Raw genomic sequence first — 12,284 nt, 5'->3', positions numbered from 1 at the left:
CAAAGCATCAGCAAACACCTCAACATTTCTGGTTATGACAACACAACCAGAGCTAATTTTTAGTGCTGCGCTAGCTAGTACACTTTCTGAGTACCACCATCACAGCCAGCATAAAAATACAGTAGGATAGTAAGCGCAATTGTTTTTTTTTTTTTTTTTTTTTTTTTTTTAAATCATAGCTGCCATTGACGGTGATAGACATCCAATCTCTTTGAAGTGGGACGGTTGGCAGCGTTTGAACGAGCGTTAATTCGCTGCCAACCCTCCCACTTCAAATGGATTGGATGTCTTATAACAAATAACTTTTTTTCATAACTCATTCACTCCCAGCCATTTTCACCGGCGCAACCCCCTTCGCTACCGGCCCTTTTACTGGATTTCGACTGATTTTGCAAGTCCCACAGAAAATTCTGTTTTAATACTATATAAACATGAAACCCATCAAAAGAAAGATTATACTCATCTTTCAGCAGGAAAAAAAAGTTAGTTCATAGCTTTTTCCATTCTTTAGAAAATAGCTTAGTTTGAGCAATTTTCCAATTTCTGATGAGAAAACAGAGAATTTGAGCTTGTTGTAAAAGCATACATTTCAAAGATAACTTTGACTTTATCACAGCTATTTTTTGCTTTTGTCACATCATCCCAAACATCTGAATGTTTTCCTTCTACAAAATAATCTAAACAACAAGCCAAATAGAGCTTTTGATAGCAAAGTAACAATTTATTTACACATAACTAAACTATTGAACTGAGAGATGACGGTGGTGTGCGCTTTTACAGCTGAGTCGCGAGACACTAGAGTCATGAGAGAGATAAGCGGCCGAACACTGCAAAGCAAACTCTACTCAACGAGCAGCACAGACTCAAAAACATCATCAGCTACTAGAGGTGTGCAAAATTTCCGATTCTTAGATTATTCGCGATTCGGCCGTGGAAGATTCGAGGACGATTCACAAACATCCAAATTCCGGTTATTGAAATATGCCAAGTAAAGTGGAAGTACAACACACTAGCGCGCCGCGCGGCCTTTGGGACGCATGGAGGAACGGAGCGAGAGTAGCTAAACATCATACATCTCATTACCCGGCCCCTCGGGTAATGCCAATGCTCAACTCAAGGCTCTAGCTCAACTCATGCCACGAGATAAAAAAACACAACAACATACCGGACGCTGCCGAAAAACTGCTACAAAGTACATCCACATAATGTTATGGTAGATATCATTTATATAGGACTAGATGCATTATAGATTCGGTAGCGTTAGCAGCACATCTACAAAGAGCTAGATGCGGGCGTTAGTAAACGGCCGCTATCTTAAAGCAGTACACTTCCCTGCAAGGCTGTTGTAGCGAACCTTCCAAGTGAACCTAGTTAACTTTTTATTTAAAATACTCCTAAATCGGTAAAATATTGACTTGAATATATTTTTTAAATAGTTTTAAAACTTTCACAGGTCGAAAGTAGACAAAAGGGAAATTATGGAATAACGGGAGCAATTTTAACAACTGTAACGGTTGATTCACAACATTAAATTAATTGAATGTAGTTCAAAGCTGCTGATACAGAATGGGGACTGGAGTTTTTTATTTACTGTTATTTTTGTATATTTGTTTACTGTTATATGTTAACTTGATACTGAAATAGTAGTTTGGTTTAGCCTTAGAGTATTTTTGAACAATTTTGGAACTAATGTACAAAACATTAAAAAAAGTTTTTTTAAAATCAATAATCGTTTGATAATCGAATCGGAGCCTCTGAATCGTAATCGAATCGTTAGGTGCTCAAAGATTTCCAGCTCTATCCGCTACACTGGTGATCCCGATCGTTCTGCTCGGTCGTCCAACGCCTGGCATCGGACGTCCTCCTGGACGTCCGTTCAGTCGTCTTCACCGGCTCCCCGGTCGTGTGGCCCGACCGTTCGTTCCGTTAAATCGGGTTGCGTTGAGTCGCGAGACACTGGAGGGTAGTGGGGGACGTGAGCGGCCGAGCACGGCAGCACTGGTGGTCCTGGTCGTTTTGCTCTGTCGTCCAGCGCCTGGCATCCCGGGCGTCCTCCCACCGGTGCCCCGGCCGTTCGTTCCGTTGAATCGGGTTGCGGGTCTTACCAAATACGCTACTGCTCTCCAGTGGCCAGTTTTATTGCTTTAAAATGGATTTTCAGCAGTGTGCTTTGGAGCTAAATTGCATCAGAACCTCGACATGTCTCTTTTGGAAAAAAAAAAAAGTAAAAGACGTATAAATACGTCTTTGGGACACTGAAACAATTAAAAATAGAACGTATTTATACGTTTTTGGGAGGAAATGAGTAAAGAACCACATGATTGGATGTCTTATCACCATCATTGACTAATTAGAATCTACTTTTAGTATTAACCTTTTTTAGTCGCTATTCTCTTTGTCGTAGCATTTCATAGCAACTTTGAGCCGCTGCGGACCGGCCCCGATTCTGACCTGCAATCCTTGTGATGCCGCCCGTCCGCTTCTGCTGACCTTTGACCCGTGCGTGTTTTTCTGCCGGACGTCCGTGAGGTCACGGAGCGGAGCGGCCCGGCGTCATCAGAACTTTGAGGGAAAACACGAGAACGGCTTTGGAAGCACTAAAGCGTTCTGGTGGCATTTTTGAAATCTACTGGAGAGTTCTGATGACGCTGTGCCCGCAGGCCACGCCCAAGCCAGGCAGGCCGCGCCTCTTAAAAGCTCAAGTCCGGCAGAAAAACACGACATAAACGTCAATGCGTGTCAGGTGAGTCGACTGACTTCCCGTCGGCGCGACGACGTCAGACTTGACGCACGTTTGCTTGCAGGAGCTTCTTTGCCGAGATGCAGCTGTTCGTCAAAAAACTGGGACGCCGTAAGCACCGCCTCACACTTTCTTGGGCTCTGTTGGGAATCCTCGGCTGTCAGTTTTTCAAAAATCAAACAATTTATAGTAGGGATGTCCCCAATTCGATCAAGTCATGAGTCACATGGGGTGGCGTTGCTCAGCGGTAGTCGTTCGCCAACCCAGACGTTTTGGGTTTGATTCTTGATAAGGATGCGACAATTCTCGGTTTTATATTGAACCGTTCGATACACACTCTTTGATTCAATACGCACAAACATTAAGAAGGCTCCCAAAATTTATTTTCAAAACCTTTTTTTGTGATCTCTCTCGCTATAATGCCCGGCGCATCTTTGCCTTGTATAAAAAAAGCTATGAAAAGGCTCCTCCCCACTAGTACCCCCTCCCCTCCCCCCAAACCGTCTGAAGAGCGGGAGCCGTGGCGCACGAGGATCATTGCTCGTGAGGAAACAGAAGCTTATGGAGGCGGCTTGCCGGCTTCAGCATCGTACAGATCCATTGTGTGGCAGTATTTTGGGTTATCTGATACGCTATCCCCACTCGTACATATTTAACAAAGACTGTCTCTACGGATATGTACGGCGATGCCCGCTAATCTATTGTTGCTGACTTCGCTGCTACTAATAGCCTCGGTTTGACACATAGAGCTAACTCACAGTTACATGATGAACAATGAGTGGCAAATTAAGGACGCTGTACTCCAAACTTGTCCTGTTTATGATAGTCGATCGTCAAATGCTGGTGTTGTGCAGTAATGAGGTGACGTGACTTCTATGGCATTTGTTAACTTTTTAAATGCCCCGACAACACTCGCGCGCACACACTATATATCAAATAGTAACGCAGATGTGCTACGTTAGCATTCAGAAACACTAAAAGAAATTAATAAAAAACATTGTGGTGGTCAGTAAATGTTAATGTGAAATATATATATATGGAATCACTCCATTCTGAGGAAAAAAATATGGAATCATGAGAAACAAAGAAATGACAAAACACATCTCTTGTATTTAGTAGCACCACCTCTGGCTTTTATGACACTTGGCAGTCTCTGAAGCATGGACTTGATGAGTATTCTTCATCGATTTGGTGCCAACTCTCTTCGATTGCAGTTGCCAGATCACCCTTGCAGGTTGGAAGCCTTGCTGTGGACCTTTTTTTTTTTTTTTTTTTTTTTTTTTTTCTCAATTTCCACCACAGGTTATCAAAAGGGTTGAAATCTGGGCTATTTGCAGGCGATGACATTGACTGGATGAGTCTTTTTTCCAAGGAATGCTGTAACAGTTTTAGCTCTGCGGCATAGTGCATTGTCATCTTGGAAAATGACAAACATATTTTCAATTGAAGGGATAAGAAAGCTGTCTAAAATGTCAATGTAAACTTGTCAATTTATTGAAGATTTAACCACAGCCATCTCCCCAGTGCGTTTGTCTGACATGCGGCTGCGGGAATTTTGATGTTTGATGTTTTCTTCAGGCAGTAATCCTTTTAAATCTCACTGGAACGGCACCAAACAAAAGTTCCAGCGTTCAGCAGCTGTCAGGCTATTCTTCACAACTACAAGTCATCCTGGAAAAGAATGAAGAGGTTTTTCGTGAGGAATTGGGCAGCATGAAGGACATTATAGTGAAATTAGCACATTAAATCAGGAAGCAAACCTGTGTTTATGAAGGCTAGGACAGTGCTGTATGCAATTCGTGACAAAGTCGAGGGTGACCTGGATGCGTTGGTCAAAAGGGGTGTTTTGGAACCAGTCACCACCAGCGAATGGGCGGCACCAATTGAGCTGGTTCCGAAAAAGAATGGCGGAATTCGCACATGTGGCGATTTTAAAGAGAATTTGAATCCGGTGCTTTGTGTGGAGCAGTATCCACTTCCTTTGAATGCAGATTCTTGACTCATCACTGAAAATAACCTTCATCCAGTCATTCACAGTCCACGAATGCCTCTCCTTAGTCCATTGCAGTCTTGTTCTTTTCTGTTTGTGTCAATAATGGTTTCCTTTTAGTTTTCCTGTATGAAAATCCCATTTCCTTTAAGCGATTTTGCACAGTTGTCACATACCTTGACTCCAGCTTCCTCCCATTTCTTCATTTTTTCTTGTTGTACATCCTCTTTTTTTCAAGATATATGGCCTTCAGTTGTTTGTCATGATGTTTGGATGTCTTCCTCTGTAACAACCTTGCCATGCTGTTAGTACAGATTTTTGATACATCTGACTGTGAACAGCCCACATCTTTGGCAACCATACGTGTAACGATGCTTTCTTCAAGAAGTTTGATAATCCTCTCCTTGGTCTCAAGAGACATCTCTCTTGTTGGAGCTATGATTTTTGTGAATCCACTTGGTCCAGCAGCCCTCCAAGGTCTGATTACTGCACTGTTTTTAACTGCTGACTAACGAGCAGATCTAATCTGAGGCAGGGGCCCAATGAAGGAAAGGAAATTGACTGGGTGTGTCTGTATTTTCTACACAAAATGGACTGATTCCGTATTTTTTCTTCAGAATGGAGTGACTCTATATTTCCCTGCACTTGCTCTATAAAAGTAACATTTACTGACCACCACAATGTTTTTTATTAATTTCTTTTAGTGTTTCTGAATGCCAAGGAGTTGCACTTTTGAAGTAATTCATTATTTTTTTTCAAGCATTATATCTGAGTTTGTTCTACACAATAAAACGTCTGAGTGTTCGTCCTAGACTGTTGATTCCATACTTTTTGCTAGTGGTTGTACATTGGGGCTGAGTTTCCTAACCTGTCAAGAAATGAGTTTTATTCAAAAGTAGATATTTGAGCAAAAAATAGTGAGCATCCATGCTATGTAATATAAGCCACTCATTGTTTTTAGCTCCAAGATGTACTTTTCAAGGAGACAACCTCCCGCAATCTACCTTAACAGCGGGTTGGGGTGGTGGTGGGGGTTTAGATGTTGATGTTGTAGAGGTTGAGATATAGTTGGCACGACCCCTCACAGTTCTGAGATCAAGGGTTCAACATATGAGGCTATGTTGCTCACACAACATAATTGACTGTGCATTTTTGGGGTGGTGGGGCGGGTATGCCGCAAGCTGCTCACACTAGCTTTGCGATTGACGTAACAGTCACCCCTGCTATAGGCTATATACTATATGGGCTATAGTTATCAAAAAAAAAAAAAAAAAAAACTGGTAATATGTAACATCAACGAATGCCTATTTAGCCTGTTGTTCTCCATTTGTGCTATTTATTAATATTTAGTGAAACTTTGCAGAACGAAGAGGAAATGTCTAGTGACGGCAAAAAAGTCCAGAAAATCACAACCACAATCCCTCAATTCATCACATTATACATTTATTATGTTAAAATATTTAAACGTAATTTATTACAATTAGTCACTTGGTATCGTCGGTATCGGGGAGTACTAAGAAATAAAGTGTCGATCCTGCGCAATTTGTACTCGAGATTTTTACAACTGCTGGTTGCCCTACCAAAGATGGCCGCCAGCTACACATTCTGTATTTAAAAATACAAAGCATTTGTCGCTCCCTTTCCAAGATTCCCAAGTCTATTGCTGTCAACGGCAGACAGTACATACTAAGTAAATAACAAAATCTGGTCTAACCGCTCCTGAGGTGTTCCCAAGATAGCCATTTTCTGGGGGGTCAGTCATAACAGTAATGTGTATGGATGCTCTCTGCAGCCGTGACGGCGCGAGAGCATGGCTCCAACAAGAAGGTGGCGGCGCAATCGTGTGCATTATCTCTGGTGCGCCAACTCTTCCATCTGGGTGTCATCGAACCTTATTCGGGGGTCACCAAAAAGAAGGAAGGAGAAACTGTACGCCTTTTTGAATTAGATCTCGTCCAAAGTGACCTCCAGCATGTCTCACGTCTTCCCCTTTCGCCTCCAGCTCGAAGTCTTTGACGTGCAGGTGTCTCCAGACCTTCAGCAGCAGCTGGCTGAGGTTGTGGAGGAGCTGGGAGTTCAGATAGCCCCGCCCGTGAGTCGCCAAATGACCCACCAGCACTAAATGGGGTGTCCTCTTTGTGCACTTAACACCTACTTTCCGTCCAGCCTACGAATCCCGGCGAGACGGTGTCTTTGGTTCCAACCAAGATGGCTTCATTTGAGCCATCCCAGCGGCAGAGCAGCGCAGGGGTTGTGCCGTGGTCGCCCCCGCAGGTCAACTGGAACCCCTGGACCAGCAGCAACATCGACGAAGGGCCCTTGGCTTTTGTGAGTGACGTTTATTTAATATCCTTCCCAACATGGAGTTGAAAGTTCCAAGCCTTTGTCACTGATGTACTCCACTATTTTTGTTGCAGTGCACCCCTGAGCAGATCAGTAAAGACCTACATGATGAGATGATGGATCGGCTGCAGAACGATCAAGACCTTCTAAAGGTGTCTGGGCCTTATAAAGTCATCTCTCACCACACTTTGGATTTTGAAATGGGGGTTTTTCTACAATTTGCAGATCCTTATTGTTAAAATAAGGCCTTAACTAGCGTAAAAATGTCCTAAATCCGTAACACCATTTAGCATGTTAAATCCTTTTAGCCGTTCCCATATTATATTTCTGGAAGCTAGACCGTGCCGATCTCATTGTTTCTCGTGATATTTCACGCTAGCAAAACTGAACAAAGGCGCTGTCTAAATGATGAAATTCAGCGAGAATCTTGACTAAGCTGGTCTTTTGCCAGAAATGTATTCTAAGAATGATATAGCTACAGGTTTCTCTGTGTTGTTGGTGTGGCTCCACTTCCAGGGAATGTTACGCGATAGGGTGGAAAATTTAGCAATTACTGGAACAAATTGATGAACTAATGGTTGTCCTGTAATTTGATTTTTTTTTTCCTTTTAAATGTTGATTGTTGTTGTGTAGGCTTAAGTTTTTCAGGGTTTGTATGGGTCCTTGAAAATGCTTGAACTTTACTGTGGTGTTTTCAAGGTTTGAAAAATGCTTTAATTTTGTGTCCCGTCCATGAAAAATGCTTAGGGTTAGGGTTAATCGCTGGTTAACAGCATTTGCAAACAAAAAAATGGAAAAAGAAAGGGGGAAAAATCTATTACTGACACCACATGCAATGATGAAAAGTGCTTTTTTTGCCGAGTGTCAAGCTTACCGTTGGTGGTTTAGCGAACGTACTTCCGGTGAACATTTCAAAATAAAAGCATGTCGTGTTCGTCATATAAATAACGATTCTGGAGTTAATCCCACATACAGTACTGTGCAAAAGTTTTAGGCAGGTGTCCTGCCTATAACTTTTGCACAGTACTGTACTTCAGAATTCAGATTCTAAACTGAGAATGGATTTAAAATGACCCCCCCTTCATGAAAAATCTGATTTGCAATGAATAATTATTATAATGCTATTATATATACTATTATACTTTAATATTAATGACAGATATTGTTTTAAGAATTGCTTGTAATAATGTTGGAAAGGCTAAGTCAGTTTTCTGAATCTATTTACATTCCATTCTTTTGCACTAGTTAATGCTATCAGCATTTGACCCCATTGTTTATTTGATTTATTATTATATAAAGAATTTAAGTGGTCAAAAATGTTTTTGTGAATTAATGTGTCAGCAAAAACTTCATTGCTAAATTTGCTTAATTTTTTTTTTTTTTTTTTTTTTTGATTAGTCAACTAATCGTAAAAATAATCTTCTGACTAATCAGGAGAAAATTAGTCGTTTGGTATAGCTCAACTTTTATTGCACGACCAGTTCCTTTTTATCACTTTTTTTTTTCCACACCACCTCTGCAAGTTGTTGTTTAAAACTGCTTGGAGCCGCTTCAACTAGGACTCTGCTGACTTGCCTAGCTCTCGATCGACTCCCCTACTTACGCAAGAAAACAGCCACTTAGATTATTTTAAGTAGTAATAGAGATTGTAATAGCCCTGTAAAGAGCTTTACTAGTTTCGGCGAGAACGAAATAGTTTTTTGTTGTGACCTACAGTTCCTCACAAACATACATCGAGATATCATTTAGCTTCGGAATTGCGAGCTTGAGAACCATTTTCCCAAATTTACAAGAAAGCGCATTTATCAATGTTTCATCGGCAGTGACGTGTGTGTCTCCATCCCCTGAACAGCATGTTATCATTAAGCCAGCAACTCTGCTCATGCTCACGACTGCTGGAAACTCTGACTCGGCACCTTTCAAACTAAATTTCTCGAGCCTCCGGCGTCGTAGCAAATTTTGGAAAACGTTTGCGTACTTGTGAGAAGGCAAAATATTTTATTTCTGCCTGACCGTTAAATAAAAAAAAAAACATCGCAATATTCTTTAAAATGTACTGTAATTTCAAACAGTTTTAAAAAGTCTTAAAATCTTCTTAAGAATATTGCCCCCCCCCCGGCCAATATATTGAAACGCATCTGTGGCAGCTTGGCGACACGATGGAGATGTGATTAGCACGCCCGCCTCAGTTTTGAGATCAAGGGTTTAATCACGGCCCGCAGTTAGCTGGGATAGGCTCCAGCACTCCCGTGACCCTCGTGGGGATAAGTGTTACAGAAAATGAATTAATTCAAGTGGTGAAAAGGAAGGTTGTTGATGTTTCCTTAGTTTGGCATGTAGTAATATGCCAATGTTACTGTGTTGTCAATGGAAAAGTAGCTCATTTTTAGAGCTGCTAGTATTTGTCAATACGCTAATGACAAAAGTCAATTGGTGCCATCAAATACCCTACACGCCTTGACTCAGCTGCGCCTCCCATGCTTTTGTAGATGCTGAACGATCGTGAACAGCTGCCCGTCAAACAGTTTGAGGAAGAAATCATGTCGGCTGTGGACAAAAACCCTGTGGTGATCATTCGAGGCGCCACCGGCTGCGGAAAGACCACCCAGGTGCCGCAATACATCCTGGATCACTACATCAAGACGGGCCGAGCCTCCGATTGCAACATCGTGGTCACGCAGGTAACGCCACCACCGCTGCGTTCATAATTTGTCCCTAGTAGACGTCCAATCAATAATAAGTTCGAAGCCTTGAATGAAAATTTGTTTATCCGGTGCCAACGCATCCGGTTCAAATGGATTGGACTTTTATTGCTGTCAATCATAGCCAATGAGTTACTGCATTTTGACATTTTTAATTGAGTGAATCAGAGGTGAGTATGTATTCTTTGTTGATGAGACATTACTACTTCACACGACGCACTAAGCTTTTGTGTTAAGGCCATAATTAACATGTTTAACTGACAACATTAATATATATATATATATATATATATTTATATATAATTTAAAAAATATTATGAATTCCTCCAATGTGTTTTGATGTATATGTGTTAAGTGTAAATTCAGGCATATTTTACATTTAAAATGGGAGGGTCAGTAATAAATGTTTGTGAAATTTCCGAGTGGTATGTTATTCGCGATTCGGCCACTGAAGATTCGAGAACGATCCACAAACGTCCATGTTTCGATTATTTAAATACGCTAAGTAAAGCGGAACTAAAACAGTGAGCGCTGTCTTCGGGACGCAATGAGGAACGGACGGACAACTCATGCTGCTAGATAAAAACCCAATAATACCTGACTGCGGCAGATAGTCGCTACAAACCGTGCCCATTTTCTACAAACTACGCCCACATATTGCTACGGTAGAAATCACATGTATATAGAACTAGATGCGAAATGACACTCGGCGGCATTAGCACATGTACGTTATAGGGAACTAGATGTGAACTGACTGCCTCGCTGGCGTTGGTAAACAGCCGCTATCTTAAAGCAGTTGACTTCTCAGGAAGGCTCTGTTGTAGCGAACCTTCTGAGCGAACATAATTAACTTTTAATCTAAAATACTTCTAAATTGGCAAAATCTTACCTTGACTCTCTTTAAATGATGAGTTTTAAAACTTCCACATGTCGAAAGTAGACAGAAGGGAAATTATGGAGTATGGAGCAATTTTAACAAATTTAACGGATGATTCACAACTAAAGTTGCACCGATAACGATACCAGTATCGACAGGGGGCGCCGATCCGGCCCGAATTGGTGGTATCGGTATCGACGAGTACCAACATTTAGGGCGCCGATACCATCACTTGAACGCAAATGTACTTTCCTCCCTACGTGAGTTAACTTCCCAAGTCCCGATGCATGACATCTGTATGTCTTTGTTTTGAAATGACCAAACGAAATTAACTCCTTCGTCTTCAACTTTAAGGATGTAAACTACAACGCATATCCGCAATGTTACGCTGCTCATCTAAGATGGCATTCACAAACGATTAGCATGAGTAAGCTAACGCCTGCTATCATAGCGCCGATGGGATCAGAAAGGTTAAAACTGTGGGACACTAAGCAAACTCATGGTTTCATGATGAAAAATGAGTGGCAAATTAAGAGCGCTGTACTTCAAACTCGTCCTGTTTATGAAAGTCGATTGTCATATGTGTTGAGCAGTAATGAGCAGAAATGACTTCTGTGGCCAGAAAACACTCAAGCGGTGCAGCGCGCACACTAGATATCATCAAATAGCAAACTAGATGTGCTACATTAGACCCCATGCCATTAGCTGCGTGAGCCCAGAGCGACGCGTAGTCCATATACTACATTGATGAATTAGAAACGGCCATGACTGAATTGAAGTTAAGCAGGCCAAATCAATCCATACCAGTGACTATAGATAATGCTTCAAATACTGTTAATTCAGTACATGTTACAGATGGACTCGGACCACAAATAGGATGTTTTGCTTTGCTTATATGGTAAATAATGCTGCTACGAGAGCTGCAGCAATCAACAGTGTGCCCCACTTTACAAACAGTAAAGATCTTTCTCAGCACTTATATACAAAATTTCTTCAGATAAGTAAGAAGTAGGCACAAAAATATTATGCACTAAAATGCTTGTTTATATGATCTTATTTTTGCTTCTTAGCGAATAAAAATAATAGTTGTATTTTATGTTTCAGAGCATTAAATGTATTGAATTGTATCGAAAATCGTACCGAACCATAACTTAACTGTATCGTTGCATCCCTTATACGTACACACACATATATGTATTAGGGCTGTCAAACGATTAAAATTTTTAATCGAGTTAATTACAGCTTAAAAATTAATTAATCTCAATTAATCGCAATTCAAACCATCTATAAAATATGCCATATTTTTCTGTAAATTATATATATATTCTGTAAAATAAATTGTTGGAATGGAAAGATAAGACACAAGATGGATATATATACATTCAACATACGGTACATAAGGACTGTAGTGGGCATTTCACTCTACTGTCATTTAAATCTGTCTATGCTGTCCTCACTCCGAAGCGTCTACTTTTTCCAAAGCTAGACAGCTAGTGAACGACGCCATAATAATTAGACTTCTTCCTTTTTCATCTGATTTATTAATAAAATGGCCTCAAACCATTGTCCTCTTTAGACCGTCGTAAAACTACAAAAAAAAGTACACAAGCATTGCATTAGCAACAACGTTAG

The 12,284-nt window shown here is 41.0% G+C and overlaps 1 protein-coding gene across 2 annotated transcripts in view; it reads left to right on the top strand.

Moving 5' to 3' along the window:
• Positions 1-12,284, top strand: part of dhx9 (DEAH (Asp-Glu-Ala-His) box helicase 9) — a 37,691-nt gene that overhangs the window by 6,473 nt on the left and 18,934 nt on the right. Inside the window, exons 2-8 of one of the 2 annotated variants that reach the window (XM_057856966.1) lie at positions 2,661-2,743; positions 2,805-2,851; positions 6,523-6,659; positions 6,733-6,822; positions 6,897-7,058; positions 7,148-7,225; positions 9,563-9,754. In XM_057856966.1, coding sequence (XP_057712949.1) covers positions 2,733-2,743; positions 2,805-2,851; positions 6,523-6,659; positions 6,733-6,822; positions 6,897-7,058; positions 7,148-7,225; positions 9,563-9,754 — 717 coding nt within the window. In that variant the 5' untranslated portion in view covers positions 2,661-2,732. The remainder of the gene's footprint in view (positions 1-2,660; positions 2,744-2,804; positions 2,852-6,522; positions 6,660-6,732; positions 6,823-6,896; positions 7,059-7,147; positions 7,226-9,562; positions 9,755-12,284) is intronic. The other variant, XM_057856965.1, reaches the window with a different exon arrangement.

This window comes from Corythoichthys intestinalis, chromosome 14 (genome assembly GCF_030265065.1).
Source record: "Corythoichthys intestinalis isolate RoL2023-P3 chromosome 14, ASM3026506v1, whole genome shotgun sequence".
NCBI lineage: Eukaryota > Metazoa > Chordata > Actinopteri > Syngnathiformes > Syngnathidae > Corythoichthys > Corythoichthys intestinalis.
Note: the sequence above shows the minus strand (reverse complement) of the source record. Positions and strands in the feature narration are given on the sequence as shown.